The sequence below is a fragment of the Copadichromis virginalis genome, linkage group LG2, assembly GCF_057382275.1.
Source record: "Copadichromis virginalis isolate Kocher_CV1m ecotype Utaka linkage group LG2, C_Virginalis_male_GT1.1, whole genome shotgun sequence".
NCBI lineage: Eukaryota > Metazoa > Chordata > Actinopteri > Cichliformes > Cichlidae > Copadichromis > Copadichromis virginalis.
In genome coordinates this window covers 20,210,205-20,237,436 of record NC_140619.1, presented here as the reverse complement: position 1 = coordinate 20,237,436, position 27,232 = coordinate 20,210,205, and the positions used below count along the sequence as shown (strand labels likewise).

At 43.6% G+C, this 27,232-nt stretch overlaps 1 protein-coding gene across 4 annotated transcripts in view; it reads left to right on the top strand.

The window, feature by feature from the left end:
* st3gal5 (ST3 beta-galactoside alpha-2,3-sialyltransferase 5) overlaps positions 1–27,232 on the top strand; it is a 44,241-nt gene that overhangs the window by 2,409 nt on the left and 14,600 nt on the right. For 2 of the 4 annotated variants that reach the window (XM_085472838.1, XM_085472821.1), the window contains exon 2: positions 19,016–19,122. In XM_085472838.1, the coding sequence (XP_085328964.1) occupies positions 19,091–19,122 (32 nt within the window). In that variant the 5' untranslated portion in view covers positions 19,016–19,090. Of the gene's footprint in view, positions 1–17,689; positions 18,217–19,015; positions 19,123–27,232 lie in introns of those variants that run through there. The other 2 variants (XM_085472829.1, XM_085472812.1) reach the window with 2 other exon arrangements.

The following is a 27,232-nucleotide window of genomic DNA, read 5'->3' as shown; positions in this document are numbered from 1 at the left end:
CAGTGGTGGTCGTCTTTCAGCCTTTCTTACCTTGGCCATGTCTCTGAGTATTGCACACCTTGTGCTCTTGGGCACTCCAGTGATGTTGCAGCTCTGAAATATGGCCAAACTGGTGGCAAGTGGCATCTTGGCAGCTGCACGCTTGACTTTTCTCAGTTCATGGGCAGTTATTTTGCGCCTTGGTTTTTCCGCACGCTTCTTGCGACCCTGTTGACTATTTTGAATGAACCGCTTGATTGTTCGATGATCACGCTTCAGAAGCTTTGCAATTTTGAGACTGCTGCATCCCTCTGCAAGATATCTCACTATTTTTGACTTTTATGAGCCTGTCAAGTCCTTCTTTTGACCCATTTTGCCAAAGGAAAGGACATTGCCTAATAATTATGCACACCTGATATAGGGTGTTGATGTCATTAGACCACACCCCTTCTCATTACAGAGATGCACATCACCTAATATGCTTAATTGGTAGTAGGCTTTCGAGCCTATACAGCTTGGAGTAAGACAACATGCTTGAAGAGGATGATGTGGACAAAATACTCATTTGCCTAATAATTCTGCATTTCCTGTATTTTTATGGAGACTAGCTGACAGTGTAATTACTGTAAGATAATTTGTTCCTTAAAAGCAAGCAAAAACAAAAGCAGTTAAAAACACTATATTAGTGTAACCTGTCACATTGTGCTCTAACTCCAACTCTTTAGTGCACTGTGCTCCACAGAACGTAGGCTTACCACACAGCTGTAACGTATTAACAGTTATTAACTTAAACTGTCACTTAAACTTAAACTGTCCTTTCTGTGCACTTTGTTTTTTAAACATGCATTAAATTAAAGTCGATTAGGTCAATTAAGCATTATAAGGCGGAAGGTGGGGGGTGGTTCCCTTTCTTTTTTGCTGGGAGTTGGCAACCCTATAAGTTAGGTTATTTAATATTTCTGCTAAGTTCTCTTTAAAATACCAGAATAGGAAGGATGGTGCAGCTTTAAGTTTATTAGACTGATCACTTTTGCTGAACTATTAAATATTTTGGGTGCAGTGTATTTTTTTGCATACAGGTGTAACAGAGTAGCTTTAGTTTAGTTTAGTTTTTTTAAACTTGAGTATGAACTTATACAAAATGCAGAAAGATATTTTTAAAAAAAAACGTTTTATTGATTATAAAATACGCTATATCGGATTTATATCGGTATCAGCAGATATTGAAATTTATGATATCGGTATACAGCTTGGAGTAAGACAACATGCATGAAGAGGATGATGTGGACAAAATACTCATTTGCCTAATAATTCTGCACTCCCTGTATTATTGAATCCACACAGCCCCGTGATGCCTACTTGTAGATACCGAGGATGCAGTGAAACCGCTCAAACTGATGACTTTATTTTTATAGTTGCTTCTGAGGTCTTGTCTTAAGGGCTCATAGGTGTTGTTCATAGGAAGTATTCATTTATTAATACGTATCGCTGTTTCTGTGCCTGTGATGAGGTCCACTATGGGCAGCTGTGGTGGAGAAATGGCAAAATTGAGTCCTTTGGTTAGCTTCTTCTTTTCAGTTTCAGGGAGGTTCCTATTTAATAAGTTCTTCACCCACTTTTCCCGGCAGTCTTCGGTTGTGGTGTCTTCTTGTTCTTATGTGTATGGTCTCGGCATTGACTCAGAATTATAAGGTTTTGTTTTACAATGAGTGGAATCTCCAAAGTTGCCTTTCTTTTCATTTAATGTACCACCATACCATACCACCTTTATTTATAAAGCACTTTAACATAAAACCAGAGTTCACAAAGTGCTGTACATGCTAAAAGCATAATGTGTTAGAAACTTCTTCTTAAATAGGGAAGGCTAGGAGTGTTTTGAGTTAATGCAGTCTGGTTGATCTCACTCTATGGTAGAGATGGCACTATACCACTTTTTATGTCTGATACCGATATCATAAATTTCAATATCTGCTGATACCGATATAGCATATTTTATAATCAATAAAACGTTTTTTTTTATATCTTTCTGCATTTTGTATAAGTTCATACTCAAGTTTAAAAAAACTAAACTAAACTAAAGCTACTCTGTTACACCTGCATGCAAAAAATACACTGCACCCAAAATATTTAATAGTTCAGCAAAAGTGATCAGTCTAATAAACTTAAAGCTGCACCATCCTTCCTATTCTGGTATTTTAAAGAGAACTTAGCAGAAATATTAAATAACCTAACTTATAGGGTTGCCAACTCCCAGCAAAAAAGAAAGGGAACCACCCCCCACCTTCCGCCTTATAATGCTTAATTGACCTAATCGACTTTAATTTAATGCATGTTTAAAAAACAAAGTGCACAGAAAGGACAGTTTAAGTTTAAGTGACAGTTTAAGTTAATAACTGTTAATACGTTACAGCTGTGTGGTAAGCCTACGTTCTGTGGAGCACAGTGCACTAAAGAGTTGGAGTTAGAGCACAATGTGACAGGTTACACTAATATAGTGTTTTTAACTGCTTTTGTTTTTGCTTGCTTTTAAGGAACAAATTATCTTTCTGTTAGGGGTTCCGAAAGAGACTCAGGCGCAGGCCAGGGTTTTCCTTTAAGCGAAGGACAGTGCGTTTATTTACAGTGAACACATACACCAAGTGGCTATATACAACGTGCAGGGGAAACGGGTCCGGGTCGCCAGGGTCCGTGGGAAACAGGGTTGGGAGAAGGGTGTTCCACACTTTCTGTACAAAAAGTTCCCCCTTCAATCACTCCTCTCCGCATCGGGTTCCAAAAACGACCTACACAAAAAACGTCGGGTTAGCAGGATAATAATAAGAAATTCTCAAGGTGAAGGTTAGCCGAAACACAAGTCTAACTGACACTGATAGCTCAACGATCCAGCGAAGACTAGTGCAGACTCGCCATCTAAGTAGTGCAGTAATCAGCTGGGATCAGCGGCCGGTGTGGTGATGAGCAGGTGTGTGGGCCAGCAGCGGGAGCCCGCAGTGAGCATCGCCGTGGCGAGAGAGAGAGAGAGAGTGAGAGAGAGAGGGCGAGAGAGCAAACAAACCACAAACATATTGCCCAATAGAGGATTGACCAGCAGGGCACAGGGACCATGACAGTACCCCCCCCTCAACGGGAGCCCCCCGGCGACCCACCAGGCTTACCAGGATGAGACAGATGGAAGGCCCGCAGCATACGCTTGTCCAGGACAGCGGCCCGCGGAACCCAGGACCGCTCCTCAATGCCATAGCCCTCCCAGTCCACAAGGTACTGGAAGCCACGCCCGCGGCGGCGAGAGTCCATAATCCGCGTGATGGAATAGGCGGGCAAGCCGTCCACAAGCCGGGCGGGCGGAGGGGGCCCGGAAGGAGGGCACAGAGGGCTATTCTGGACAGGTTTGATTTGGGAGACGTGGAACACATTGTGAATCCTCATGTTGCGCGGCAGCCGGAGTTTCACAGAGACGGGGTTGATCAGCGCCGAAACCTCAAAAGGACCAATGAAGTTTGGGTTGAGCTTCTTGGACTCAGTCCTGAGAGGAACAAAGCGCGTGGACAGCCATACCTTTTGGCCCACGCTGTATGCTGGAGCTGGTGTGCGGCGGCGATCTGCGGTCTGTTTGGTTCGGTCCTTTGTGCGCAGCAACGCCGTCCGTGCGGCCCGCCAAGCTCGTCGGCACCTACGTAGATGGGCCTGGACAGATGGTACAGAATACTCACCCTCGACAGAGGGGAAGAGAGGTGGCTGGAAACCCAGTGAGACCTCGAAGGGAGACAGACCAGTGGCGGAGGAAGTCAGACTGTTATGGGCGTACTCAATCCAGGGTAGTTCATCACTCCAGATGGACTGGTTGGAGGACGCTGTGCACCGCAACATTGCCTCGAGCTCCTGGTTAGCTCGCTCACACTGACCGTTGCTTTGGGGATGGTAACCGGAGGTCAGACTGACCTTTGCTCCTAATGAGGAGCAGAATTCCTTCCAGACGCCAGACGTGAACTGGGGGCCTCTGTCAGACACAATGTCTTCCGGGATCCCATGCAAACGAAACACATGACGGGTAAGCAGTCGTGCGGTCTCCATGGCCGTGGGAAGCTTGGGCAGAGCTATGAAGTGGGCAGCTTTAGAAAAACGGTCTACGATGGTAAGTATGACAGTGTTGCCTGCTGATTGCGGCAGTCCGGTTACAAAGTCCAAAGCTATATGGGACCACGGCCTGGACGGAGTCGGCAGGGGATTGAGCTGTCCAGCGGGCGGCTGATGAGATGGTTTATTCCGGGCACAGGTCGCGCAGGCGGAGACGTACTCCCGAGCGTCTTTAGTCAGAGAGGGCCACCAGAAGTAGCTGTTAAGGTTCAAAATATTGGGGATGAAGACAAGAGAAAAAAAACCACACTAACAACACTGGTCCGGCCGGGTTGAGTCAAACGATGATTTAATGATCACACACGTGGGAGATGGACACTGATGCAGACAGCCTCAAAATCTCAAAATGGTGGAGCATTGCTCAAACTTTTATAACCTCTGGTGCCTCCACCTTATCATAAAAAGCCTAAACATTCACATGCTCTCTCTCACACAGCGCCTAAGCTACGACCTTGGCTCCCTGTTTATCTGCTCCTGCTGAAATGGGGCAGAAAGCTCCAGCACACTCTGTTCTCTTCTACTCAGACAAATTAGACAATAACCTTCTGCGAACAGTATTTCTTATCACTCAGCAATATAATGCATCATAAAACAATATCATTCATTCACAACAAGACAGCAATTTAATGTAATGCAAATCAGTTTAACTAATGCAGTGGTTATCAGCTTCTTCTAATTCAGGAGAATAATGCAAACTAAAACTACATAATAATTCACAATCTTTAATTAGGGGTATAACATGGCATAAAATAATATCATAATTTTACAATTCCCCCTGATGAGGTCATTAGAATAATGACCTCACAAACACCCTTTAGCCCAGTGTGGCCGGGTTCATCTCTTCTCTCTCCTGAGGTCCTTTGTCCCCCTGACGGGCAAACCATATGTAAGATGACCTCTGTGTTTGCGCAAGTCAGGTGCAAGACAAACTATTACTACACGGATAGCAGGTCCAGATGACACTCCCCTGTTCTCCCACAGCTTTATTTGGTGTTCCCTTATACCATTCAGACGTAGACTAGAACCTCTGTCCGAAGAGCTCTTAACCTTTATTTTATTGCTGCAGCTACCAGTGTCGTCCAGTTGGGTAATCCTCTGCTCTTAATTCTTCAACCTTAGGGGTTAGACAACCCTTCAGTCGTAACACAGATCAGGGGATTATTCTGCTCCGATTTCAAACAACGATCTGTGTATTCTCCAGAAAAAGGAACAGGAAGGTGTCCCCTTTTTGCCCAAGAGCCTCTCGAACCTCGTTGGTCTGGTGTTTCCGGATTTCCGTCAACCCCTTCATGGTTATTGCTGTGTTTATGGGATCCATCCTTTTGTGGTGACTAGCTGGAGCCCAAACGCCATGACCCTTGGACCCAATTGATGTCTCGGCAGTCACTGTGTCTGACTCTGCTACGGAGGGTCCTCGCATCTCTGTGACCTCGTCTGGTGTCTGTTCCTTTCTCTGTAAGAGACAGAAAACCAAAACACCTCTCTTCCTAACCCTACTAATCTAATGTTATTATCTACTGACCTTCTAGTGATTCAGAATTGGTCTAAAACATTCAGAATGTCCCAGGGACTTATTCTAATCATATCTTATGTGTGTGTAAGCATGTTTGCATTTAGCCCTCCGCACTCAAGGCATTTCTTACACTTTATCAGTCCGGACCATCACGCCGAACGAAGCTTATGACCTTCAAAAGGCCGAGTGCCAACTCGTTATAAGCACATTTGCAAGGTGTGTCTGAAAATTATTGAAACCCCTCTTTTTAACAAAAGACAAAAAATTAACAAATCTTCTAAACGCTATTCAGTTCATTTCAATGAGTAATGATTAAACATGAAAATGATAGTTTATGCTTATTCACTGATTCTCTAAAAGGTCCGTCTTCTCGGACCGCTATTAGCTTAAGCTTTACCATTCCTAAATTATTAAAGACACAAATGAAGTTATAAAATGTTCAAATAATCCTGGTTTGATGTTAAAGCTCAACCTTCCCCCCCTTTTTTGACACATTCCAATGTGTCAAATCAACGGAGCTAGAACATTCAAAAAAAAGTGAGGCAGCTACAAAGTTTCCCAGACTCTTAAGGTGATCCGCGTGTAACGTTCTGACTCAGGTATTTAATATTTTAATAAATCTCGTTTAATTAACTGCCACTATTTAAACTAACCTTAAAGACATAATTTAAGAAAAGATCACAAAGAATAACATGATATCAGTGTTTTATAAGCGCGTGCGGCCTTCTATGCTCGAAGCCTTTCCCCTCAATAGATCAGTCAGACATTCGCGCTGACTGTAGCTTTTAACCCTTATTAACTTGAGCACAACTCTACAATGAGCAACAAGTTGCAATATGTATAAAAATGATCATGGTTACACTTGCAATGAAAAATTATATCGTTATCCTAACACCTGTAAATAGAAGATTCATCAGAAGTTATAACAATCACAGGAACACAGATGTTAGTATAAGGTCAAAAGCTTCAATAAATGAACATCAATGCAATGCTTGTTGCATGATTCTCATACAATAATAATGCTGACATTGAAAATAACAGTATAACACCCCCTTTTGTCCCCTTACTGACCACAGCAGGGGGATCTTAGTTTTGAATCAGCCATGAATCCAGCTCACCTGATTCATCAGTGAGCTCCACCATCACTGGCGTCTGACAGGGTGGCGCTGCATACTCTTCCTTTAATGTCACTATTTTCAACCTGTTAATTAGAGTGTTTAAACCTGAAGTCGACTACGTCCACAACAAGTCAATACAGCTGTAAATGTGGCCAATTATCAATCTATTACCAATCAATAACAACAGATAACTTCTATTTTATGCATGCTTTTAATCAACCACTCACCCAGAGGATCTCCAATCCCAGCAAGTTCCTTCTCCTCCTTTAATGAGTCTGTCCTCCTTCCATGCCCTGGTAACCGGTCCATCCAGAGCCATATGATCTCAAATATACATACGACAAGCCAAACCACACTTTGGTCACACCAACCCCTTTCCACCCCCAAGATGTCCAATGCCATCCTAGTATGGACTGTCAAATGTGGCTTTAACGCTGACTGTTCTGACAATCCATTTTATAACGTCCCTGGTCAGATTTGCCAATCTCTGCACCAGAGTTTTAAACGTTTCGCCATTTTCATTAGGTTTTATCTTTTATTTAGTTTCGACTCCAGATTTTCAATTTTTTGCCAGTTGTAATTAGTTTTTACCAATTCTTTGCTAGTTTAGTCTAGTTTTTATTTTCTGAAAATCCTTAGTTTCAATTTAGTTTTATTTGTGTTTCGCAAAAGTTAAGTGTAACAAAATCTCAGTTCCATCATATCAGTCATGCTCTTCTGATTATCCTTGGGTGTTGAGACTAATAACTATTAACTCTTGCCGCACCGAATGGTCCTAATTTTGGTTAAAGTTAATTGATAACCTTTTGAAGGCGATTGTTTCACACCTTTATTTAGATGTCCCAGTCCTGTTATCTCGGGATACATCACGCTGCCTTATCTGGGGTTAGCTGTTTTCTTGGGATGCGAGTTAAGTGGGTGAGCTCTAAAAAGAGGGGGAGTGTGCTCCCCCTGATGAGGTCTTCTAGGTAAGCTAGGTTAACCTTCTTGTGTGAGCTTTTCAAGTGCACTTTTAAGGTTTGTGGGATTTTTTTTGTTTTATAAATGTCCCTCAAGACCCCCTGATGACCCAGTAATTCATTTTTGCGCACTGTAGTACACATTTAGTTTTTTGCTTGTAGCTCTCATACTCTACTTGCCACTCCTCTAAGTCCTGATGTTTCTTAGAGAGGACAACAGAACCTTTAAAATTATATCCCATATGTGGGGGTGTGGCCTTGCCAATTGTTTTCCCACCTTTTCAAAATGGCTGGCGTGCCCACAAGCACATTTTATGGAAGAAAGAAAGGCAAGCTTGATATTTACAATTAAAATGTTTTGTTAAACTCAGATTTTTATTTTATTCAAAAATAAACATCTAGTAAATAATTTCAGGGGTCTTTAAGAATTAGGCTCATTTACTTTCACAGGGAACATGACTAATTTATTAATGTGTGCTCTACACATTGGGACTTTATATTTATATTTATTTCACTTTTTCCTAATACCCAACTTTTGACAAAGGCGGAGAGAATTCTTAATACAATTATTAAGGGAGATTCAAACATAGATTTTTCAAAATATGAGAGGGTCAGGACCCACTAAAAGCCACAGAGAAGATTATCGAGATGCAGTGGCAGATGTAATAGAGAAAGACACAGGGCCACCTGAAATCTGTCGTCCTATCTGGTGCAAAACCAACATGTAGTAGAATCTGGAATTTTGATTTTGAGTTAAAATAAAATATGGGTAAAATGCAGAAATGTTTTCCAGTAAAGTAAAAAATAAGAGTCGCAATTATAGTTGAATCCATAACACCTGATTGTTTCTACGAGATCACGTCGTTGCTGAGAGTTATCAGTGATCTCAATGTGTGAAAAGAACTCACAGTATCTGGGGTTTAAGCTCCTCTTGGCTGAGAAACCTGGGACAAACATGTGAACAAGACCTGAATAATACCAGTAATGAAGACTTCTCTCCAAAGATCAATAAAAGGAAGCCCCAATCTGATGAGAGTCTAGCAAAATATGGTTCACTCCACTTGCCTGAAATGGTTAGCAGTCCAAGGCATTTCAGTTGTAGAATGATTGGGTACAACAATGAAACAGATGTGAGATGAGGGAAGTGCCAAATGTTCCTTTGTGTCTCCAAATAAAATCAGTACTTCCTCAGATATCCTAAATAAATTGACTTTTGTGAAATAGAAAGTTCAGTGCCATCACTTATTCCTAAACCAATAGTTTACAGCTAGTGAAGTGTCAGTGACTTCTGGGTTGGTCCCTGATCTTCATCTTATGAGATTGTTATTTTAATAACACTTGATTCATTTAAAAGAAAAAAGAAAAAAAAAAAAAGAAAAAAGAAAAAACGAAAATATTTTCTCCGTGTTTTTTCTTATTCTCTGGGTCTCAGGAGGACATTACGTCCCTCTCCACTACAAGACTCTTGTTATGTCTACAAAACAGTCATATTAAAATCATCCTCAATTCTATTCTGGCGCTGTCTCCCGACTTTTCCTGACCTGATTCTGCGCGTGGACGGAGCAGCAACACAGACGACTCGACTAACGTACTACCTTAATTTCACTATAGCAGGGCACGCACACATCAATGCAACCAAACACATTTTGCTATAAATCTAGTTAATTTTAGTTAGTTTTGTGAACATTCAGTACAGTTTTAGTTAGTATTTCTTTTTTTCTTTTTTTTTTGATTTTATTACCGTTAACGCAAATTTTTCCACTTCTACTTTTCGTTATTTCATTTGTTGTCTTTAATAATAATAATCTCCTCTGCACCCTTGAATAAACACCATTAACATGATCAACCTTTTGCTGCTTGTTATTTCACCATCTTATTGAATCAAATACTTCATGCTTATGTGGTTTACGACATTATATTTATCTAAATCTCCACTTTGTGTCTAAATGTTTGAAGAATTTTTGAGGGTCAAATTTCGAGAATTTGACCATAGTGAAAGTTATGGCGTTATCACCCCCTTTGGGGATTACCTTTTGCCAGTTTTGATGATATTCCTCCCCGTTCTTCATTTTTGCAAGTACCCCTCTTCGGTGGCGAGAAACTGTTGGTGTGATCAAGCGGGTGCTGTAAAAACAAAAGCTCAGGACAGAACAGTCACCAGTCATGTACTTCATTCAAAATTAACAAATATCAAGCTTCATATTGATCCTCTGAGTGTAATGGTACATTTTAATTTGCACTTCTAAAAACAATATTTTCTTTATTTTACTCTTGTTCTTGTGCAGCACCACCCCTCAGCACATGCCCCTGTTATTTTATCTTACTTTTAAATTGTTGACTACTTCAAGAGAGCGCCCAAAAGACGAGGACCAGTGTTTATCATTACATATCTCCATTTTGAGTGTGGCTGTCTATCATTCCTCTCTTATTCATAGACCTCGGTGGAGGGTTTTTTGTTTGTTTGTTTTTTTCTAAAATTAATTGACTCTCTATAGTGACCCACTATGGTTAATAATAACATGCTCAGTCATGAGTGGGATCAAACCTTTTCTTCACTTTAGCATTTAACATTCCCAACAATATAATGTAATACCTTAATTAAAACACAGCTACTAAAACACAATTTCCTTAATGCAAACATCAGTAGCTCAAAATTAGCAACCAAAGGGTTCAGTCTGCAGTTCACACTGCAGTGAAGCTTCAGCTCTTTAGTCTCTGTCATTCTTCTGTTCTTGCAGACAAAACAAAGCAAAACAAAACATCCACCCTTCTTTTACAGGCTGGGTGAATTGTCTGTGGACATTCAATAATCCTAAAGTCAGCACCGTTTTTGTCTCAGTATCAAGTCAGTTAAACTTTTAGTCGTCAGTAATATGCATACATCCACACACATTCATACCAAAAGTTGCTGATAATGGAGTCTCACGCGCAGCCTATTCGAGGCTCCATCACCAGCAAGATGACGTCATCATTTTAAAGGAAACAGCTCCTTGTTTGTTTTTCCTTCTTTGGACTGGATTGACTCGCTGCAACCCTTTTAGACTTCAGGATCAGTGTCCCATATAAGTGAATTTTCTCCCAAGCTCATTATAATCATGGAGAAAAAATACTTTGCGACTGTTTTCAATAAGAATATTTTATAGCGCTTTAAAGTTCAATCTCTCAGGCCTGGCTTAAAGAGCTGATTTGTTAAATCAGGAACTCACAAAATACCAAAATATCACCACCGGTGGATCACACCTCTCAGATGTTCTTATCTCAGTGCACTGTAACTAAGCAAAAACAAACGTAAACAATAAAACACTCATATAATAACAGATACTGGGGCCCATTGCAAACATGTCCAAAGTTCAAACCATCTTTCTCTCTTTTAGAGAAAGAGAACAATCCAAACCTCACTGATAGAATCAACCTAGTGTCAAACAAAACCCAAAGATCAACCAAAACTCCTTTTTGCACCAACAAAACATGTTGGATTTACTTGACTCAATAGTGGACACTAGTTACACACCAACTCTTTACCTTGGCAAAAACGTAAACAACTAAGTTGAATCAACACAACCTTTTCATAATCTCTTCGAAATAAAACTCACACCATTCATTCATCATTTTCGCTCTGTACCACTGCTCCTTGTTAGACTGTGTGAAGCACAGTAAACAATTCAGTGGAGGCTTTGAGCCATAAACAGACATCACGCACAGACATTGTTTTCATTATCAAAGTGCTTCAGACCATGTCCTCTAAATCTACACAAATGCCCTCTGCGTGGCATGAAATACATTTAAGCAATAAATAATCAATCAGTTCTTGCTGTTGTAACCAACTCCGTATTTGGATGTTTGTGTGCAGCATTTGTTAGTAAAGCATTCTTCATTGCATCAGCGTGTGTGTGTGTGTGTGGATCACTTCTCAGTTCATTGAATCAACATTTTAATTTGTGTGTGTGTGTGTGTCATTTCTCCCTCAATCAACGAGTGCATATGTTCATATGTATGTTTCTTTTCACTCTGAGTCGGTGCATGTAGATGTGTGTGTTTGTGTGGGTGTTTGTGTTCATCACTTTCCTGTTGTAGTGTTCTGGGTAAACCACGGCCTGAAGCGTGCCCTGGGTCCTGCCCTCCTCCTTTTCAGTCTGTTTGCATCCATTGGTGCTGCTGCTCAGAGTTCTGTCCATACTGGTTCTGGCCCCAATTGAGGCAGTCCTTTCCTCCAGTGTCCAGCATCTTCTCCTTATTTCGCTCCTCCTTAACTTGACCCTTTTGCTTCGGTCTTCCTTCAGGGTTTTGATACGCAGCTCAATTATCTGGATGTCCGTTTGTTGCTTGCAGAAGTGCGACTGCTGTCCGTTTGTTTGCAGGTGGAACGGCTGACATCCAGAAGGTGTATAGGAGAGTCTGCAGCTTCCACCTCCTCAGTGGAAGACCTCAACCTTTGTTCTGTTAGTTTAACACAGGCCTCAAGGCTCTCTGGGATCCCTGCTTGCACTCTCAAGCCCACGGCTGAGGTCGTAGTCGTGGTCCCATTCCAGGGGAATGGAGTCCATGGTTGTTTGGGTGTCTCGGCCCGAGCGTTCAGTCCAGAGCTGGGCAGCCCAGGACGCTGAGCGATCGGAGGACGGCAGAGGCGACAGGAAGCCATCCCCCTAACGTTCGCTCCATAGCAGACCGGACAAATCACACTGCTCATCTAGCTCCAGGATGCTCCGGCCTGATTTCAAGTCCGGTGTCTTGGACTCCAAGCCTGATGGGTTCGATTTTCAGCTAGCTCCTCCTGGGCCATGCTCAGTTTCTGCTCTGATGCCTCGAGGTCTTATTGAGGGCAGAAACCTCAGAGTCTTTTCCGTAGAAATCAGATTTAAGTCCATTGATATTTTCCTTGCTTTGCTCCACGGCCTTTTGCGGCTCTGCTGTTCGGCTCTTCTCAGAGGTCAGCTCCTGGCCGAGCCCCGACACCTGTGCCTTCAGCTTATTTTCTCCTGGTGTTTTGTCCATTCTGAGGTGCCTCCTGACCTCAGTTACTCCTCCTGTCTCTGGCACGCCCTTTTTGCTGCCCGATGGTCATTGTTGGTCCGTCACTGTCCTGCACAGTTTTAATGCAGAGTGGTTAAGGTCAGCATGGTTTTGCTCGGCCTCACTTTTCATCTGGGCTTAATGGGCGTCTCATCACAGCTCTGTCAGCTGAAGCTGTCTTTTTCCATATGGCAAGAATGTAAAGAGTGTGTGAGAGGGGTGTGTCCAATCAGGCACAATGCTGGTGGCTTTGCGAGTGCCTCGTTTTCCAAATCCAGATGTTTATTTGTCACGTACACAGCAACAGAGAGAACAGTCTGTTGTTGGGATGGCTGAGGTCCTTCACGATCTTCCTGGTCTTGGTCCAGCACCGCCTGCTGTAGATTGAGTGCAGGTCAGGGTGCTCGGAGCGGATGGTGCGCTCAGCTGATTGCACAACCCTCTGTAGTGCTTGTCTGTCCGGCATGGTGCTGTTCCCGAACCAGACAGTGATATAGCTGCTCAGGATGCTCTCAATAGTTCCTTTATATAAGGTGGTCAGAATCGGTGGTGGGAGCCGGGCCTTTCTCAGTCTTCTCAGAAAGAAAAGACGCTGACAGAAATCTCCCCGTGTAGTGAAACGGGCCTTGGATTACCGCTCTCCGTCTCTGCTGCATGAGATCATTTTCCTGCAGCACTGTTGACATTTTCAAGTTGTTGTTGCGGGTTCAGCTGCTTTAGCATTTAGTCAGGGTCACATCAAAGATGGTAGAGGAGAGAGCAAAGATGGTAGAGGGGAGAGCAGGAGTCCAGGGTCAGCCTCGGCTTTTCCGGGCCGACAAAGCAGCCTGTAATCAAGCATAAAGAGAAAAAACAAAACAAAACAAAAACAAAAACAAACGAACAGGAAAATCATGTTGTATTGGCTGTGTTACTCAGAGAGGGGAAAAACAACGGGACCAGGCCCTGTGTCAGCCTTCTCTCCCCTTTTTTTTTTTTTTTTTTTTTTTTTCTCACCATATAATCCTCTCATAACCCACCAAGCTGACAGGACAACACAGGTACATGTTAAAATTCTTAAGATCATGTTTAAAGCACAAAAATGGAATTTTCTTTCATTCAGTAATCACTTGTATTAATCAATCAGAAGAAAACATGTCACAATTTGACTTTTATTAACCACTAAATTTGTCGTGTTATCACTGGTTGTGATTTTTTTTTTTTTTTTTTTTTGAAGTTAAGTTGTTGTCCTGCAACCCAGAGGGTTTATTTGTTAGTAGTGGATAAACTTTATTGTGTAACGGCGGGTGTATGTTAAGTTTCACTGCTTTAAGAAGAAGGCACAAGGGTGGAGCTTACCGTCCTTCCGTTGCGACAGAACCGCTCCAACCCCTGAGTCGGACGCGTCGACCTCGACCACAAATGGCTGCGTGAGGTCGGGTTGGATCAGGATGGGGGCTGAGGCGAATCGTTTCTTCAGTTCTTGGAAAGCTGCCTGAGCTTCTTTGTTCAACTGAAAAGGAAGCTTGGGAGAGGTTAGCTGGGTCAGCGGCAAGGCAACTCGGCTGAAGTCCCGAATGAACCGCCGGTAAAAGTTGGCAAACCCAAGGAAACGTTGCAGTTGGTGCCTATTAGGAGGTTCCGGCCACTCAACAACGGCTTTTACCTTCACAGGGTCCGGGCGGAGGTTTCCTTGGTCGATTATGTACCCCAGGAATGCAACGGTGGAGACGTGGAACTCACACTTTTCTCCTTTGACGAACAATCGGTTTTCGAGGAGTCGTTGCAGGACCTGTCTGACATGGGTCTCGTGCTCGGATTGGTTTCTGGAAAAGATCAGGATGTCATCTAGATAGACAAAAACAAAACGGTTAATGAAGTCTCTGAGCACGTCGTTCACCAGGGCTTGGAACACCGCAGGGGCGTTAGTGAGACCAAAGGGCATGACAAGGTACTCGAAGTGGCCGAGGTGGGTGTTGAAGGCGGTCTTCCACTCATCGCCCTCACGGATGCGAACCAGATGGTATGCGTTTCGCAAATCCAGTTTGGTGAAAACAGTAACCCCCTGGAGGAGCTCGAAGGCCGAACTGAGGAGCGGCAGAGGGTATTTATTTTTTACTGTGATGTTGTTTAATCCGCGATAGTCAATGCATGGCCGGAGGGTTTTATCCTTCTTTTCGACAAAGAAGAAGCCTGCCGCGACTGGAGAGGTGGAGGCCCGAATGAGGCCGGCAGCCAGGGATTCCGTGATGTACTTGTCCATAGCGTCTCGTTCTGGAAGTGAGATGCTATATAGCCGACTGGTGGGTAAAGGAGCTCCCGGGAGCATTTCGATAGCACAGTCATAGGGTCTATGCGGAGGGAGTGACTGGGCGCGGGCCTTTTGAAACACCTCAGCTAGGTCGTGATAAACAGAGGGCACATTAGTTAAATCAGCTGATTTCAATACCCCAGAAGAGGGCGTTTCAATGCTTGGAGGCGAGGCTGCTTTAAGGCAGGTCATGTGGCAGTCCTCCCCCCACCCAGTGACACGCCCCTTTAGCCAATCTATGTGAGGGTTGTGCTGTTGTAGCCAAGGATGGCCGAGAACTAGTGGAGTGCGAGTTGCTTTAAACACCAAAAAACAGATTTCTTCAGAATGATTGCCAGAGAGGGTGAGCTCGACAGGCTCCGTCACCAGAGTGATGTCTGGAAGGCGTTGACCTGACAATGCCGTAACACGTAATGCATGAGGCAGGGGCTCCAATAGTAACCCAAGTTGCCGGGCTAACTGACAGTCAATAAAGTTTTGTTCCGCCCCAGAGTCGATTAACACCGATAGGGAGCGGCTCTTAGAGTGAATGGAAAGCGTGGCCGGTAGTGTTAAACGGGGAGGAGCTTCTTCCTGGCTCAGCTCGCCCACCAGTACTCCTACCATCACTGGCGGGCGCGCCCTTTTGCCCGCGAAGGGCAGGTAGCCACAACATGTCCCCTGTGACCACAATAGAGGCACTCACCGGCGGTAATCCGGCGCTGACGCTCCGCCGCGGTGAGATGGGAGCCGCCCAGCTGCATGGGTTCCTCTCCGTCCCCGCTCTCGTGAGTCCGGGAGGGGCCGGCATCCGCCATGGCGCCGGTGCCAGAGACTCCCGCAGCCTCATGGAGGTTGTAGTTCCGCTGCGACCGGCGAGCCCGTAACCGCTCATCCACCTTAATGCACAGGGACATTAGCTCATTAAAGGAGGCAGGGAGATCACGCATGATTAGCTCGTCCCTTAATTCTTCTCTGATATTGTTCAGCAACGTGCTCCGTAGCACCTCCTGATTCCACCCTGCCTCTTCTGCCAGAATCCAGAAGTCGATAGCGTATTCAGACATGCTTCTCCTACCTTGTTTGAGGTTGAGGAGACGGAGAGCAGCGGCCTCTGCCCCGGTGCCTGGGTTAAACACATTCTTAAATTTGGAGAGAAAGTCAGCGTAGGTGATGACAGGATCAGAGTTTAACACAACCTGGGCCCACTTTAGTGCACGGCCCCTCAGAAGTTGAACTAAATAAGTGATCTTCGCCCCATCGTTGCTATGAAAACGCTGCAGCTCGCGAAACGTCAGAGACACCTGAGCCAAAAATCCGGCGCATTTGTCAGACTCACCCGAGAATGGTTCCGGTGTGGGTAAAGGTCCGTCAGACGGCGTACCGACCCGCGGTGAGCTACCTGACGCTACGGCGGGCGGTGCCGCCTGGGGAGCCGGGCTGGGCGGCTGGGGATTCCCTGGTTGCGCATTTCCCCCCAGCGGTACTAACTGCGCCACCGCCAGGGTCAATGCGGCGACATCCTGCCGTAGCTGCCCGAGCATTTGTTCATGGCGGACCAGCGCGGCTTCCTGGGCGGCCAGAGCCCGGCCCACGGGGTCCTGTCCTGCTGAGTCCATAATGGCTGGATCGTTCTGTTAGGGGTTCCGAAAGAGACTCAGGCGCAGGCCAGGGTTTTCCTTTAAGCGAAGGACAGTGCGTTTATTTACAGTGAACACATACACCAAGTGGCTATATACAACGTGCAGGGGAAACGGGTCTGGGTCGCCAGGGTCCGTGGGAAACAGGGTTGGGAGAAGGGTGTTCCACACTTTCTGTACAAAAAGTTCCCCCTTCAATCACTCCTCTCCGCATCGGGTTCCAAAAACGACCTACACAAAAAACGTCGGGTTAGCAGGATAATAATAAGAAATTCTCAAGGTGAAGGTTAGCCGAAACACAAGTCTAACTGACACTGATAGCTCAACGATCCAGCGAAGACTAGTGCAGACTCGCCATCTAAGTAGTGCAGTAATCAGCTGGGATCAGCGGCCGGTGTGGTGATGAGCAGGTGTGTGGGCCAGCAGCGGGAGCCCGCAGTGAGCATCGCCGTGGCGAGAGAGAGAGAGAGAGTGAGAGAGAGAGGGCGAGAGAGCAAACAAACCACAAACATATTGCCCAATAGAGGATTGACCAGCAGGGCACAGGGACCATGACACTTACAGTAATTACACTGTCAGCTAGTCTCCATAAAAATGATGTGATCTTTATGAGTCTTTGCTGATAAGATGTTACATAAAATTTCATGGTTCAGTGTGTGTGTGTGCGTGTGTTCTTGTAGATTTATTTTTTGGTCCAAATACGTGCTGCTGACACAGAGTGTGACTGTCAGAGGTAGGGCTGCTCGATTATGGCAAAAATGATAATCACGATTATTTTCACTGAAATTGAGATCTCGATTATTTGACGATATTTATTTAACCCTTTAAGACCTACCATAGAACCAAGTCCGCCAGAGCTTATATTATTTTTTTACATGTTGTAGTAGTAGTGCCATTTGTGGGAGCATTTCAAGTTGCTATACAACTGTTATGGCCCATATTTTAATAATATGTATGCATTAAGTCCATAGTAACTACATTAATTGCAAAAAAGTGCAATAAACTACAAAAAAATTGAAAATAGTTTTTGTTTTGTTTTTTACATATATTTCTACTTGGAGAAATTTAAGAGGTTTATCCCTTAAAACTTTAAATACAAAAAAGTTGCAAAAAATAGTTTACAACAACAGGAAATTTATTTTGAGTGTCTTCATAGTTTTATTTTGGAGATACACCAATTTTTATATATACTGCAGAAAAAACGAAAAAACAATCCTATGATGCAAATTTGCAAAGAAAACAGCATGTGCATCAAAATAAACTATTTCCAGCTGTGCAATTTGAGTTCTAAGCATCACAGAAACTATTCAGAAAAGTCAAACATGACCAGTATAGGTTTTTAAGGCCTACAAGTAAAAAACTACATTTCCGCAAAAATGACGTCACTTCCGGGTTCGGCCAGGAAATGGCGGACATGCGATAGTTCGCGCTGATGTCTGTTTCACTGTGGGAAGTGTTACGAACAGCTGATCGGATCGGCAAAGTGTGTTTCTGGAATATTATGTTTTTGTTCCTGCAAGCACTTTTTATGCAATTTTTGCAAAGCTATATGTGGAAGAAAACCGTGACCGAGGACAAGCTGATGGCATCAGATGTAAGTACAACTCCTCCGGTTTCATATACAAAACAAATTATTGCGCTAGCTTACACGGTTCAGGTTCTACAGGGATTTAAAAATCGTTACACAAAACGGAGCGTGCTGCTCTGACCGGCTTTAAAGGGTTAACAATGACTTTAAAAAATAATATAAAATAGTGTGCAACACCACTGAAGTTTTTTTTAACCTCTCTTTTCAACCAACAGCAGTCACTCTCCTCTCCAAATAACTTCTGCTTAGCTTTCCGAGCTTCCCTCGGGTCCTCTTAATCAGCGGTCTCCAACCTTTTTTGCGCCACGGACCGGTTTATGCCCGACAATATTTTTACGGACCGGCCTTTAAGGTGTCGCGGATAAATGAGGGAGGGGCTAATAATCGGCTCAGTCATTTTTAATGATCGTTGAAAGCCCAGATCGTAATCGTGATTAAAATTCGATTAATTGAGCAGCCCTAGTCAGAGGGCATTCAGCAACATTAGCACTCATAGTTGAAGGGTGTTTCTCCTCTTTCCTTTCTTAAATTTTAATTATATGACCCCCAATAAATGCAGACACCAAAATATCTGCAAATAGCCAATACTGGGCTCTAGTGACTAAACTTTCAAAATAAAAGCTGTGTTTGTCCACTAATTAATTCATCTCATATGGTGACCTTCATACTGGAATGAGCTGAGGAAGATGCTCAGTAAAGTCTGTGTGCAGGAAACCTGAGTATTTTTAAGTGACCAAAACCTCGAGTCATGCATAGAACATCCACTGTTTTCAATGTTTGGTAATGGCCATGCCTGTGTGTGCAGGTCAGGACTCCTGACAGTCAGAGGGCTTCAGTCTACAGCAGAGACCAGAAGACGTCCCAGAACAGAGAGACCAGCATGAGGCTTCAGATACGCTGGGCAGCACACAGGTGATATTCAGAACACAGAAGACTTGCAATGATTTTGGTGGTTATATATGGAGGACCAGGAAAGTCCTCCATATATAAATACTAGGGGTGCAACGATATTCGTATCGATATTGAACCGTTCGATACAGTGCTTTCGGTTTGGTACGCATATGTATCGAACAATACAACATTTGTAATTTATTTTATCGACTTTCCTTCTGACGATGCTGTCTGTGTTGAGCGCTCAGTGAATCTGCGTTCGACTACTCCGCCTAGGCTGCACTGTCGAGCGCAGATCCACTGAGTACTCAACACAGACAGCATCGTCAGAAGGAAGAGCGCAGGGCAAGCTAGCGAGACAGAAGTTAAGCTCTCCTTGCAACATGGACCTCCCCCACCCTCATTCAGATCTGGCGTTTGGAATTATTTTGGTTTTCATGTGACGTATGACCCTGAAGGTAAGCGAGTCATGGACTAAAGTAAAACAGTATGTTGGATGTGCCATGCAATGCTCAATTACATGGGTGGGAACTAGTGTGTTAGCGCAGTTAGCTCGTTAACGTGTTGGCCGTCCAGCCCCATGCACGGAGCGATCGGCGGTAGCTCGTTAACGGAGATTTGCCGTGTTGTGGCGTTAAGGTCATTTCAACGAGATTAACCTGAAAGCACTAGTGGGAACACAACGAATATGACTGCACATTTACGCCGACATCATCCTAGTGCAAAGACAAAAACAACAAGCACGCATGCTACTAACTTTAGCCGAGTCATTTAGACAGCTGTTAGCACATGATTCTCCTTATGGGGACCTGATATGTTTAATATGCTGCTGAGAATATAGCCCAGAAGAAGCGGATAGTATAGCTTTTATTTTGGAAAGAGCCATTTCTCTGTAATAAACTCTCTTTTCCAAAGATGAGTGATTCCTCAATCAGATACAGGGCTCGCAATATCGCTAGCCCGACGTCCTGGGGCTAGCGATTTTTTTCAGTCGGGCTACCAAAATCTATCTCTGCCCTGCCCGTCGGGCTATCGTAGGAAGGAAAAATATATGTCAATGCTTTTGCATTCTTTCAGAAATGTAGCTGGGTAATTATGTCATTGGCATCGGCGAGCCACTGTCAATATGTGACATATTGAAGTCGCGTTTGAATTTGCGCTTGTTTTTTGCTTTCACTTTGCAATCGCACGAACTGTGTATAGAGAGCGACAGCACTGATTGGTGAGTGATGATAATTTGCGCATCAATTCCTCTGACATCGTCTTTTCAATCGTTAGCTTACTATGCAAACATGACAAGTGAAATCTCCCGCAGCTTAAACATGTGAGAGGTTGATCGCGCAGAGAATCGCTGAGCTTATGTGAGTGCGTGTGTAAAAGCAGCAGGATATATATTTTAGTTCTGCTGAGCCAAATAAGACAGGTCAGGGTGAAGAAGTGACAGCCAAAGAAAAGCTTACCACAAAACGGAAAAGTTATGACAAATCAGACTATAAGGCAAAAAGAAAGTGCAGCTTACTTACTGTACTTTTGAGTTAAAATATATATTTATAATTTTAATAAATGACAAATTAAAAAGGCATGAACATTTTTTTTGTATCGAAAAAATATCGAACCGTGACACCAAAGTATCGAACCGAACCGAACCGTGAATTTTGTGTACCGTTGCACCCCTAATAAATACAATATTTTGTAATTTAATAATGAGTTGTGAAATAAAATATGCAAAAAGACATCGAAATGAAATTGAAAAGGATTGGTGGAAAAGAAAAAAAAGAAGGTATTGTTTATTTATTTGACTTTTTAAATTGTATTTTTAAAAATCAGTTTTTTAATGCAGAATTCAAAAATATGTTTTTAATTCAGTTTTGTTTTTTGTAAATCCCTTTACATTTTAAGAAATGACAAATTTAAGTTAAAAAATGTCAATTTTAATACGCAATTAACTATTCAACTATTCAACATCCCGACATGCTTTGCCCATAGTTAGACATGAATCTGACAGAATAGCAGCACTTTCCTCATTCATGTTAAATGATTTGGTTTTCAGTGGCTGTGGCTTTTGTGGACATTAACAAAAGAAAGCAATAAAATGAAAGTTCAAACAGATCATTTGACGCCATGGAGACGAACTATGTCTGTGTCATACTTAAGAAGAAGCTCCCACTCATTCTGATATTAATCACATGTCATTCCAAACTGCTTACACGTATGTAGGCAGAGTCCCAGTTGAAACTTGCAGAAAACAGGCACAGCTTGTTCTAATTTTTTCTCAGTCTGCATGCAACGTTCTAACCTATCTGAAGCTGTAAGTTCTTTATTACTAGACACATTATTACTACATTACTTCATTCATTACTATTCTTTCTTCATTACTTTGCCATCTTTGCATGTAAATCACATGAAGAGTGTAGTCAGAAGCCTGATCGCCTCAAGTGGTTCCTGGTTTACCTCTGCTGTTTGAAAGGACACAGTGCTTTCTAGTAAAAGAGAATCCTTCACAGGATGGAAGGAGAACACCTTGGTTTTTGTAAGTGGAGGCAGGTTGTGGAAGTCTTGCATTTTCTTCAACAATTAGCTGATGGTGGCACATACTATTCCACTTCAGTGCCACTTCTAGTATAAAAGGTAATTATTTAAATGACCCATGGTTGTGATAGTTGTGACATGCACAGCACCTGGTGGGTGAGCAGTGGTAGTCAGGTCCTCTCGTGTTTGCCAGTTCTTCCTTTCCACAGCCGTCTTGTGAAGCTCGATTTATAGCCCTGCTGCATATTTCTTATACTTGTGTGCTCATGTCCTGAAGTTTCTGCCATCAAAAGTGAAACTGAGCTAACTGACTGATGGACCTGTTATTCTAGTTCACCAGGCATCAACGGTAGGGATGGGTATCATTTAGGTTTTATCCGATACCAGTACCAAACCGGTACTTTTGAAATGGTGCCGGTGCTTAAACGGTGCTTGAACTGGTGCTCGAACCGGTGCTTAAAGAATGGAGAACACAAAATTGGTCCAAAAACCTCTCATGTTCAGCTGGGTTTTTTTTGTAAAAAGACAACAATGTTAGCCTTTTCTGCAGCTATAGGGGATTTATGGTATCACTCTTGGCTGGAAGCAGTGCTTGATCAATGGGGAAAAAACACAAACTTTGTCCAAAAACCTCTCATGTTTAGCTGTTTTCCACTTTTTCTTTGGTCATTTTAGCCTTTTTGGCCAGGGTGAAGGGAGTATCTGCCATCAAACAAGAAGACGGTGTTTGCTAGTTCACCTTACGTGCATTAATTTAATAACGTGGTTAGCCTACTCAATGTAAACTACACACGAACAACATTAAGCTACTCATGCAGAGAAGAACGGCTGCTGCTGCCATCATCATCCGTCATCATTTCTGCTACACTGGCAGGGCTAGGGGCCAGGACTCTCCTCTTCGGGGTCTTTGGGGATGTTGCTCCGGGTCCGATAACAGGCAACCCACCCGCAGTAGATGTACTCCGTGTGAGGTCTCGGAGCAAGCTATCAAATACGGCGCATTTCTCGGCTTTTAACAAAATGCTATAAGCCACCTGGTGTTTCATCAGATTCGAGGTGTTACCTCCTTTGTACAGTATCAGCTTACAGCACTTGTTGCAGGCTGCTGAGTTTGCATCTTTTGCTGTGAAGTACAGCCAGACTTTGACCACTTTGTCTTGGGCATTTTTAATCTGTAGCTCTGCTCTAAAAGAACGTACGTACCTGGGCCCGCCTACTATGCTCGCAAAGGTAAAATGATTGGCTAGAATCCAAAGTGTGTGACATCTCAGGAAAAAAAGCACAGAAATAAAGCACCGAAATGTGCGCTGCTTTTCAGTCTGGTTTCGGTCTGCCATAATGGCACCGGATACCGGTACTCATCCCTATTAAACAGACACCAGGCGGATCTGCCCTCAACATTTAAATACCAATGGACTTTAACAGTCCTGCTCCTTTATAGAGAAACTCACTATTTCTGCCATTACTGGATAGAAAATGATGAATGTGATTTACAGAATAACTGTTCCTTAATATTTTATTTTAACATCAGCCTTCACTGATAGATGCTGGCTCTGTTACAGCTGTGGCAGAGATGTTAACCTAACCTAGAGTCAGAATTCAGTGTTGTTACGTGTCAGTAAATGTTACTGAACAGTTACTGTTACTGACATATTTCTGAGTCTGTATTGAATGTAAAGGCAAACATATTGTAAGATGGATAAGCTGGATTTTAAATATTTCAGTGTAGCTTTGGGATGATGACTTGTCATCAGTAATGGTTACAGATCGTGTTGCGATAAAATAAGCCACCGTGAATGGAAAACATATCCAGTTAGTATACGGCGAGAAATGAGCTGGAGTTGAACTTGAACCGGGTCTGATCCAGTTTATGAACCTTTTAAATTTCATATCCATCCTGACTTGCAAGTGTACTCTGACCTGGGGGTGGTGTGCCAAGCCTTTTGAACCTTCAGGTGGATCCAGTTCTAGGTCGAACCACTGACCCACATAGCAAGCAGGTCTGTCGCTACATCTGGTGTCAAGCCGGCACTGCTGGTTGACTTCTGGCATGGTAAGTGGTACGTCAGCCACATATGGGCCAGGCTTGGCGTAGATGGCACGGTCTATGCCAGTGGTTCCCAAACTTTTTTTGCCGGGCCCGCCTTTGTTTTACAAGAAAAATGTTCGCGCCCGTGCGCATGCGCGCACGCACAAACACATCCTCCAACCACACACACCCATATTTTGCTCCATTGCTGTTTATTTCACACCTCAAGCATTTAGTGAACAATTAAACAAGTAATCTGCAATAAATTACAGCTAGTAAGGAAATAAACTAACTCTTTTACGCTACATCCACACCTATATGGGTATTTTTTTGAAAACGCAGCTGTTTCTATGCGTTTGGGCCTTTCGTCCACACGTAAACAGCGTTTCGAATCACCGAAAACGGAGCTTTTTTAAAACTCCTTTTGTCACAAACTGGTAGTAGAAACTCAAGAGCAGAGCTGTTTGACATCTCCAAAAACAGTTTATTTACAGCACCAGTGCACAATATATACAGTGAAGGGAAAATCCAAACTCCAGGGAATCACGGGGAAGCTCTCTTACACTCGCTCACGTCTTCTTGCCCAAACTCACACACGCTCACACAGCAGGGAGGTCATAGGTCCAGGAAGGAAAGTCTGTAGCAGAATCACAAATCACAAGAATACTAAAGCACAGGTTCACAGGAGCTGGGAGGATCACTAACGTCTGTAGTACAATCATCCAGCGACGAGAGGAGCTGTGTTCCAGCCTCAAATAGTGCTCCAGGTGATGACAGCTGATGGTTGTCAGGTGTGTGGGCCAAGGGCGGGAGCCTGCAGTGAGTCCAACCAGGCAGAGAGAGAGAGAGAAAACCAAACAACACATGTAGCCTTGTGGGGCTGGCCGGGCAGGCACGGAGACCATGACACCTTTTTTGCGTTTACGTGTGGACGAGGCGTTACGGTGGGATTATTTTACATGTAGTTGTTTTTTTCCTGTGTAATAATGTTCAACATTGCTATAAATACATTTTTCAAAAAATGCTCTCTGTGCAAAATGGGTTTAAAAACATAAACAACTGTGGGATCCTGTTTGTCCGTGATTTAAACAGCCCAATGCTGCTCCCGACGCAGGGAAAAGCAATTCTGCAGGGAGACGTACCTCGGCACTTGTGCAGGTGAAACCAAAGGGAAGATTTGCTTCACCATATTTTCTAGTCTTTGGCTTAGAATGAAGTTGGTTTGGAAACTTATTCAGCGATGCTTCATCTCCTGCTTTGCGTTTGTGTGGGCACCCCGTGCTAGCAGTGTCCAAGCGTTTTGTTTTTTCCCCCCCTTTTCATACCGCGCCCCCCCTGCAATGGCTCTGCGCCCCCCACACTTTGGGAAGGTCTGGTCTATGCGGTGGTATGCCATATCTGGCCCGATTATGGTATTAAGCTGGCACTTGTGACTGACTGGTGTCATGGCAGGGTGTATGTCAACCAGATGTGGGCCAGGTCTGGCAATGATGCACTATTTATGTTCCTATTTTCCTGTTTTAGTTTGAAGACCCAAATGCCATGTTGCAACAGCTGTGGTAGTGCCAATCTTGAAAAAGCTTGTTCTGGATGTTGACATGGTTGTAAACTATGGACCCATCTCACATCTGTCTTTTTTTGTCCAAGATCTTTGAAAAAGTGGTTTTCAAGCAGCTCACTGAGCATCTGTCAATTAACAATCTGTTTGAAGCATTTCAGTCTGGTTTTAGACCAATTCAATTCAATAAAACTTTATTGATCCTGAAGGTTGACCTCGAAGGAAATTGGGTTAAGGCTGCCGACCTTTGCCAGCGCCGACCTACCCTTCTGACCATACATACATTACACAAACATCACATGGGGAAGACAGGTCAGAGAGGTATAACAGTGGAAAATGCACCACATGAGGAAAGATAAAGAGAAAAAAAAAATAACTCCCCCCAGACTGAGCTCCAACAGGGAGATCAGTTTGAGAACAGAAAAAACACCTCTGCACATAGCACATGAAAAAAAACTCTTAATACACCAAAGAAACACATGACAAGCAACAGGGTAAATGGCAGGGTAATGGCAGTAAAGGGTGAGAGACAGCCGATTTAGACAGTACATCCGGGCCTGCAGCCTGTGCGCTGGTCTCCTTGATCCACCGTCTGCATCGGAAGGGAATAAGCGTCGAAGGCGTTTGGAAAGGGAGGGGGGGTGAGTGTGTGCATATCAGTGTATATGTATGTGTGTGTGTTTCCAGAGTTCAGCTGAGACAGTGTCCTTCGCCCTGCTAGGCTAAGTAAACAGTCTTCCAGCCAACCCAGGTGGCCTTGCATAGAATGGGAAGGAACAGTCTAAACACAGTCGTTATCAGGGATTTTCTGTGCGGTGGGGCACGGGGTCCCTCAGGGCTCTGTACTTGGCCCACTGCTGTTCTCGCTGTATTTGCTGCCTCTTGGTCTTCTTTTGCATTCTTTTAATGTAACCTTTCATTGTTATGCTGATGACCTGCAGCTTTAGCCCACTGCTGTTCACCCTGCTAACACATGACTGTACTGCACAGTACAGCTCAAATCACATCATCAAGTTTGCAGATGACACAACAGTGGTGGGTCTCATCACCAACAACGATGAGTCTGAATACAGAGAGGAGGTACAACACCTGGTGGACTGGTGTCAGAATAACAGCCTGTCTCTAAATGTTCAGAAGACTAAAGAGATGGTTGTTAACTTCAGGAAGAGCTCAATGGCCCACACCCCACTGCACATCAATGGATCTGCTGCTGAGATGGTCATTAGTGTGAAGTTCCTGGTGTGCACATATCAGCTGACCTCTCCTGATACATAGTGAAGGACACTCTCCACCCCTCACATGCACTGTTCTCCCTCCTTCCATCTGGCAGAGGATTTTGCAGCATTAAAACCGTGACGACCAGAGCAAGAGCTTCTTCCCCCAAGCAGGCAGGGCCCTTAACTCACTACCACAGAAGGACTGATATACACATACACCTCTACAGACACCTACAATACTCATCAAAGGACTCAAAAACAACAAAAAAAACCCCACAAATGCACTACAAACTGGACCTGGGAACAACATGCTTATTTGCGCACTCAGTCACATAGCTCTGAACACCTAAATTATACTATATTGGCACATTTTGCATTTTGCACGTCTTTGTCATGTCTCGTCAATAATATCCTGACAATAACTTGAAACACTGCAGAGGTTCTTCTTCATGCATTCGTGTTTTCACATATCGATTATTGTAACGCTCTCCTTTGTGGGCTGCCAAAGAAAAGTTTTAGAGGTTTACAGATGGTGCACAATGCAGCTGCTTGCATTTTAACTAAAACTGGAAAATGTGAGCACATTAGTCCTGTACTGAAATCCCTTCATTGGCTAGCTTGTCAGGTTCGAGCAGATTTTAAGGTCCTGCTGCTCACCTACAAGGCTTTAAATCAGGGGTCCCCAATCCCAGTCCACGAGGGCCGGTGTCCCTGCAGGTTTTATATGTGTCCTTGATCCATCACACCTGATTTAAATGGATAAATTACCTTCTCAGCGTGTCTTGAAGTTCTCCAGAG